The following is a 7,920-nucleotide window of genomic DNA, read 5'->3' as shown; positions in this document are numbered from 1 at the left end:
ATAAAAAAAAAACCTGAATAAATTATATATTGGATGAGCAAAAGAGCAAAAGAGATCGAAAATATTTGTTTTACAGAGTTCGGAAGCACATTTTCGACCAAACTTCAATCAATGATTTCACAGAGCAAAGCTTTCAGACATCAAAAATGTTCAAAGAAAATTGTCCGATATCCTCCAAACGGGAGTTACTCCACCAATAGCAGCAACAACTAATGGCACCAATTAGCCACAATGTTCAACCTCAGGAAGGCTATTATAGATGGCCAGTTCGCCGAAACGTTCCTAGGAAGAGATGGGCACAACAAAAAAAAAAGAATCCCACAGGTTTTGACTAAAATTCAGGGCCCCATGTAGAGGGTGGCCTCCATAACTTCCAAGGCAAAATAATTTAGTGTGGATGTGAAAACTATCAAGTTTAAGGTAAAAATCGTGTTTTGTTCCAAAGAAGTGATCTGACATCTCCAGTCCAATGTTACCACAGTCAAGATTTACTATGATAAGAAGATCTTCATCTTCGGCACTGTTGTGAACCATCAAAATGATTTATTACTAGCAGGTTTGAGGGCAAGGTTCAGGGCTACCACAATGCAAAGCATCCCCAACAGATCATGGCCCTGAGCGTCTTGGTCAGTGATGGCTAAACAACACCTCTCTACTTTTGTAATCCCAAAGGAAATGTCGGGACTGAGAAGAACTACAGAGCTCTGAGGCACAAAGTTTTACTATGGTTGAAGGTCAGTTACCCTGAGAGAGACTACTGTTAGACTCAGGATGGTGACCCATTCTACACCTCAAAGAAGATGCAGGATTCTATCAGGCCGATATGGCTGATATCTGGTCAGCAGATCAAATCTGGATTTGAACTCACTTAACTTTTCTGTATGAAGCATTGTGGAGAAGGAAGCCTTTCATCCAAATTTGAACTAACTGAAGGCCTCCATTGTCAAGGCGTGAGACTCAATGCCGGAAGAGTACATTCCCAAGGGCCTTGTGTCAAAATTGTTATTTCTGTTGGAGTTGATCAAATAGAGACGTGTAAAGTACCGGTTCGGATTTCAGCTGTGTGAGCTAGTCAGGCTGCGCCACAATCGCGGAAAGCACTACCATGATTTTAGCACATCCAGTGCTTCCAAATTTTCATTGACAAAATTGTACGCCATGTTTTGAAAATCATTCGACAATTATTTTGAACCATTTAAGTTCAACATTCACTTGATAAAGATGACATTACATCACAAGTGATAAAAATATGCAGAAAATACGAAAAAAAATATTCGTGCCAACTTTTTGCCATCAGTAAGATGTGTGGTGACACTTCCTTCATGGTAGAACCAGAGGGCGCACTAGTTTGAAATCCCAAAGCTTTACACCTCTCTATTGATGAGATATATAGTCCATTATCCCATTCAATTGATTTTCTTCAAAATTTTCAAATACCTCTCTTTGTTAAGACTACATATATGATGATAAAATATATAAAGTCATCTCGGAAGAAGTCTAGGAATAGCTTCCAAATCTGAACCTTATCCGTTTCAATGACATTGAGACGAGTTGAAATGAACCGAATTAATGTTTAATCTAGTTGAAACGGCCTAGCCGATGTATAATCTGGTTGAAATTGGACGAGTTGATGCTGGCAGAGGTACAAAAAATGGCTCTTCATAGAGGCAAAGATATGTAACTTTGGACACGGAGGCTTAGGAGAGGAAAGCTCTACAAAACCTCTCTAGAAGACGTTCAAGCAATAACTCTTCTGATCAGATTCATCCGTTGAGAGAAAGAATGCTTAATAAATTCTTCCTTCAAGCTCAAGCACCCTATTAGGACGTAACGCAACGCTGATACGTCATCTAGCGAGGTTTCAAAAAGCTTTCCTCTCCAGTCCTGACGGACTCCATGCCTTGGATTATGACTTCTAATCTTTTTTATTCCGTTGCCCTTAGGTCAAGAAGAGCAATTGTGGCTTCATGTTGATGCAGCCTATGCTGGGTCAGCATTTATTTGTGAAGAGCATCGTCATTGGATGAGAGGAATACAGTTTGCCGACAGCCTGGCTTTCAACCCTTCAAAATGGCTGATGGTACATTTCGATTGTACTGCAATGTGGTACGTAGCTTGGCGGTTGGACTTTGGAATGTTACAGACGGAATATTTTTCACCATATCTTCACCTTGTCTTCAGGGTGAAGAACAGTCACGCTTTGCATCGAACTTTCAATGTTGAACCGCTGTACTTGAAGCACGAAAATACTGGTAAGTCCGACACTGGAAAGGCTTGGCTGCATTTGAAAGAAACTTTTTATGATGATGGACTCAAGCCGTGAAAAAGTATATTGAGTAAGGTTTCATTTGCATTAACTTACCAAATGAAACTATCTTCGAGACGACGCACTAATTTAAGTTCATTAATATGGTATACGTGGACTGTAATAGGCTGTGACTGCACTCTTGCCATCCTCATTGGCTTACGTGCTGCGGTTAAGACCAACTTTGGTGTCAGCCCCGTCGAGCTTGTCACGGACTTCTAGAGATATGGACTGCAAACGGAAGCAAAAATATCCTACCTCCTAAACCGCTCATCTTATTCCAAATAAGCACTTGATACGAACACAAGATATTGTTGAATAGATGAACTTAGCCAAGTTTGAGCCTAAACCTATGCTTAGGCATGGAGTACGTCAGTAGTGGAGTGGAAAGCTCGGTCGCAGATCGAACGTCTTCTAGCGAGGTTTTGTAGATCTATGCGTTACCTCTTAATCAGATGCATTTCCACTGAGAGAGTGTTCAATGTGCTCAATGAATGCCAACCTCGTGTTCAAGTACTTGATTAGGAGGTAACGCAATACTGAAACGTCGTTTAGTAAGGTTTCATAGAGCTTTCCACTCCACTACTACCGTACTCCATGGCTTAGGGAACTCAGGAGACATGTTCAAAGTTATGTAGTAAACACTACATAAAATTTGAATTTTCGGCCTGCTCTTGGTCAGCTACATAAGCTTTTGACAACATAACTTTAAAACTATCGACTTAGCATGTATATGATATAAAATTGACCTACCGTTAATTGAAGAGATATACATTTCTTATTTTATTACTTTAATTCGAAAAGTGGCTCAGAGTGGCTATGACCAAGAGCAGGCCAATTTGCCGGGAAGCTCGTTCGCAGTCCATATTTCTAGAAGTCCGTGAGCTTGTCCACAGCTCACCCAAGACCTTACCCAACCAACTTCCACATCTTAATTTTTCATTGCGAGATGAAAAGATACTTGAAACTCGTAAAATCGGCAGAACTTGGGACCAAATTGAGCTAAGTTTCACCGCTCGAGATAGTACGATCCAGAGACGTTCAGAGGCCTGTTTTTTAAAGCTCTTACCTTGGAGTTAAGGGCTTAGACGTAAACCGGTATGAAAATACACTCGCCAACGTGGTGAGCAGATGTTCATCGTGGGTAACATTCAAGCCTTAACTCAGAGGTACGAGCGTTTAAAAAAAAACCGCCTCATGTCAGTTGATTTAAAAAACTTGAAACTTGAAATGAAGNTCGTACTCTCATATGATGGTGGATACCTCAAGTAGGAATATTTTCTCTCCATATTACAGACGATATCTCCAAGGTTGAGGTACAGGCTGGGGTGACCTTCACAGTCGGGAGTTTCAAGGGCGTTGAGAAGATCAAGGAGTGAAACGATTACATGTTATTTCAAATCTTTTTGATCCAAATATGTTGCTTATCATTTATTTCATATAATTAAGGTTGTACAAGAACAGTAAGCACACCAGCTAAATGGCCGAAGTGAGCTTTGAAACCTTTAAATGTGACTCATATTTTACCACTACTCCATATGTGACGAATCTCCTGATTTAAACTACCCTCCCGACAATTGAAAACTGTTCTTGTAATAGCTAAACCAAATCCTTGCTACTTTTAAATGGCTGACAAGTCCATCCACGGAGAACTTAGCCAAATACTCTAGAGGCAATATTCCTCGCTCAACAATTCAAAAACAACCAACCCCGTGATCCAAAGGAGTGTCATACTGGTTTTTGCCTTTTTGACCCTGTTCTGAGGCCTATTCTCTTGATCCAGTTTGACTGTTTTCTGTCAATTTCCGTGGTTGCAGGCGTCCAGTCCAGCTTGCACCGAGCTTGAGATCGTGACCATGGATTGGTTGGCCAAGGCCATTGGACTGCCCGATGATTTCTTACATTCCAAGACTCAGAGTCACGGTGGAGGTGTAATTCAAACCACCGCCAGTGAGTCGACGTTTGTGTGTCTGTTGGCCGGAAGAACGGAGGCCATTCGGAGATATCAAACGCATTTTCCGGATGCTGCGGATGCTGAGATCAACAGCCGACTGGTGGCTTATTGTTCGGATCAAGCCCATTCATCTGTGGAGAAGGCAGGATTAGTGGGACTGGTCAAGATCCGATACGTAGAGAGTGATGAACATTTCAGCCTCCGTGGAGACAAGCTCAAGGAAGCCATCGACTTCGATAAAAAAAATGGGCTGATACCCTTCTTTGTAAGTGTCATTTACCTCGTTGTTTCTCTTTCTTTCTTTCTTTCATTGTGCCAACGAGATATAAAAGTGATCTTGTCTATTTTGCAGCTTTGTGTCACCCTTGGTACAACTGGAGCCTGCACGTTTGACAATCTAGCGGAATTGGGACCGATTTGTAAGTCATTGAAAATACTTAGACCATAAGACGATGATAGGAATGTAATGGCAATGCAAAACTCTGGGCTGTTGAAAAATACTAACACGATAGGCTAAGCTAATTCTATAAAAAACAAAGTAACCTCTCTTCTTATAGTGAATTTAGGAGTGGATGATGGTTCTCCTAGCTTTGATCTGAATGTTCAGTAAATGTTCCCTAAAAACCATTAATTCACATAGTATCAGTGAGAATTCAGTGTACAGTGTACAGAGTATCCGTGTCCAGTGACGAACCGTAGCCAAATGAAATTTTCATTGCCATCAACCATAACCGAATCCCCATCATCAACTAGACCTCAAAAATCAACTCAGCCAGCATGAATTCGACTAATGGGACTAGGGATAAGGGCTATAAACCAGTCTCACAGTCTAATGTAACGTTAATCAAAAAAGTTAACCTCTCTAACATGCGTAATTGTTCTGCCAAAAGTGAATGATTAACTCACAATTGTATATTTGGCCAAAAGTATGCCATATTTTGACGTAATTGCATATGGCATGACTAGTTGCAAAATAAATGGCATACGTCGAGATCACGTTATAATGTTTAACAATAAGGTGAGCTAGAGAGAAGATGCCCCAACAAAGCGAAAAGCTACAAGGCGTTGAACTGAAGTTACGGGTAGAGCAAAACGCCATGCACGGGCACTTAGCCACGTCTCGCTTAGCTTTTCTCATGTATTGATGCCTACACTCCACGACCACTTGAACCTGATGTTGATGGAAAGCTTCACATGGGCATTAATAACTTCATGCAATTTGCCAACGGTCTCTTCAGGTTGACCAGATTTAGGGGAAGACTCTTAGATTTGGGAGCTTGTAGGAACACAATTTCCGAATGAGCTACGTTTTTGCGCCCGTGGTAGCCTGTTTAATGTCCAGGTTTTTTTTATTTTGGCAATCTAGCTTGTAGCTTAAACTAAAACTGATGTTGAAACAATACCAGAGTCTAGGGTTTTCGCGAGTTGATCATCCTGGGTTTCTAGCTACTTCCCCCCACTCGACATCGTACACCCAAATATTTCTCGATTTTAGTCAAAAAAATGTCCAAGTCTTACTTAAATCATGTTGCTGGATCAACGCCTACATAAGCACTACGAATATTTGAGGGCAGCAAATTGAACAATGAGGGAGCCCGAGGAAGAAGAGAATTGGACTTCATTGTTTTAACTAGCCTGGATTCTCGAGGGCTTGAAGGTGCTCTCAAAACGCACAATAAGCCTCTACGGTCACTACAATTTACCCTAAATCCTGGGTTGGGACAAAGCTCATGAATGCTTTTGAAAACGTACAANACAGCTCACCCAAGACCTTACCCAACCAACTTCCACATCTTAATTTTTCATTGCGAGATGAAAAGATACTTGAAACTCGTAAAATCGGCAGAACTTGGGACCAAATTGAGCTAAGTTTCACCGCTCGAGATAGTACGATCCAGAGACGTTCAGAGGCCTGTTTTTTAAAGCTCTTACCTTGGAGTTAAGGGCTTAGACGTAAACCGGTATGAAAATACACTCGCCAACGTGGTGAGCAGATGTTCATCGTGGGTAACATTCAAGCCTTAACTCAGAGGTACGAGCGTTTAAAAAAAACCGCCTCATGTCAGTTGATTTAAAAAACTTGAAACTTGAAATGAAGAGATTTGGCTTAAAGGTAAGTAATTGACATTTTTCGAATAAGATGAGTGTCAAAGTGTCAATGTTTTGATTTAAAACTGTAACATTTTTAGTCAGGCCTTGATAAAGCTAAAAAAGCAAAAATCTAGCGTCGGGCCAGCCTCTCAAGAAAACCCAAAAGCCTTTGTCACGCTTTTCCGCTGTCTGTAACGAGATAATGAAATCACTTAAGCCTTCAAAAGCAACCATTATTGGGCGGCCGTGTGACTCTTAGATAGGCTCCCTGGAAGGGACCGCCAAGCCGTGGAAACTAAAGCAGTACCTGAGAGTAGCCTAACATGCGACCTTCAAGTTCCATAAAACTACTTTCATCGCCGTCAATGGGGTTTAATGAACTATCCTCGGAAAAGATATATTAAGTAGTGGGGATGAGGAGTCCGATCATTCTACCCCAATGATGTTTTGGTAAGCCTTCCAATCCGTACACAAAAAGACACGCACACTCAGCCCAAGTGAGAATGTTGAATATTTTGTGAAGTTAATTCACATTGTGTGTGAAAAACGGAGGTGAGGAAAATGCTTAGGATGTGTATGGTATGCCGGCAACATCAGACCAAGCTTTTGCAACCGAACAGGATTTTTCATGAAAGAACTAGTGTCAATTTTGGAAAAGGTTTTTGAAAAGGTGTATATTTATATCTCTACGCATTCAGCCAGCCGGGGGATTCATTTGGAGCTGATGAATCACACGAGTACAGAGGGCTTCTAGTAATCTTTGATGATTGAAGATGATAAACAAAAGAGACACCCCATCAACGATATTTAGTGACAACGTGAAGTGCTTCATCTAGGCAAACAAACTCCTGAGACAAACTTATACAAAGGTGAACAAGCTTGAGATTGAAAGATTATTGACCAACAGAGACATCTAGTGGAAGTTTGCAACCACGGTAGCTATTCTCTTCAATGAAATTGAGCCCTCAAACATAAGCAAAATGTGTGGATGCTTTGGGGATTTCTCTAAAGCATTAGACAAGGTGGATCAAGCGCGGTTATTCCTCAAACTCCAACTGTGGGGAGTTCCGCGTTCAATCTGTGTCCTGCTATCCAACATCTATGCGGGACTCAGATGCTCCATTCGCTCTGGTGAGAATCTATCCCCCTGCTACTTCACTTATATTGGTCTTCCGCAGGGGGATCTACTATCACCCAATCTGTATGTATTCGACTTGCCCGAATTCATCACGCACAAAGGCCCCACCATTAACCATTTTATGGAGCTATATCTTCAATATGCAGACGACCTTGTTCTCTTGGCTAATTCAGCCGTGGAATTTCAAAATGCCATTAATGCACTCCACGGTCATTGTCAAGGCAACAGCCTTCAAGCCAATACCATCAAGACAAAGGCCATGAATTTCCACTTCTTTCATATCCACAATAGTCGGATTGAAATCGTCAATAATTAAATTTGTCTGTTTCACATTCTCAACTCAACTCTCCTTCACCAACCATCTCAAATCATCAGTAGTCAAAGCCAGGGCCAGTATCGGATACATTTGCAATAGACTTCCCATCAAGAATC

The 7,920-nt window shown here is 41.3% G+C and overlaps 1 protein-coding gene and 1 long non-coding RNA gene across 2 annotated transcripts in view; one reads left to right on the top strand and one right to left on the bottom strand.

Annotated features, from left to right (window-relative positions):
- Positions 1-7,920, top strand: part of LOC131888195 (histidine decarboxylase-like) — a 31,821-nt gene that overhangs the window by 12,983 nt on the left and 10,918 nt on the right. The window contains 2 exon segments of the mRNA XM_059236992.1: positions 1,944-2,106; positions 2,182-2,252. Of these exon segments, the coding sequence (XP_059092975.1) occupies positions 1,944-2,106; positions 2,182-2,252 (234 nt within the window).
- Positions 1,558-2,709, bottom strand: LOC131888198 (uncharacterized). Its single transcript, XR_009374084.1, has 2 exons — positions 2,363-2,709; positions 1,558-2,278 (listed from the first exon to the last, which is right to left on the bottom strand). It is a non-coding gene; the product is annotated as an uncharacterized LOC131888198 (long non-coding RNA).

The sequence above is a fragment of the Tigriopus californicus genome, chromosome 10, assembly GCF_007210705.1.
Source record: "Tigriopus californicus strain San Diego chromosome 10, Tcal_SD_v2.1, whole genome shotgun sequence".
NCBI lineage: Eukaryota > Metazoa > Arthropoda > Copepoda > Harpacticoida > Harpacticidae > Tigriopus > Tigriopus californicus.
This window is presented reverse-complemented; position numbering and strand designations above follow the sequence as displayed.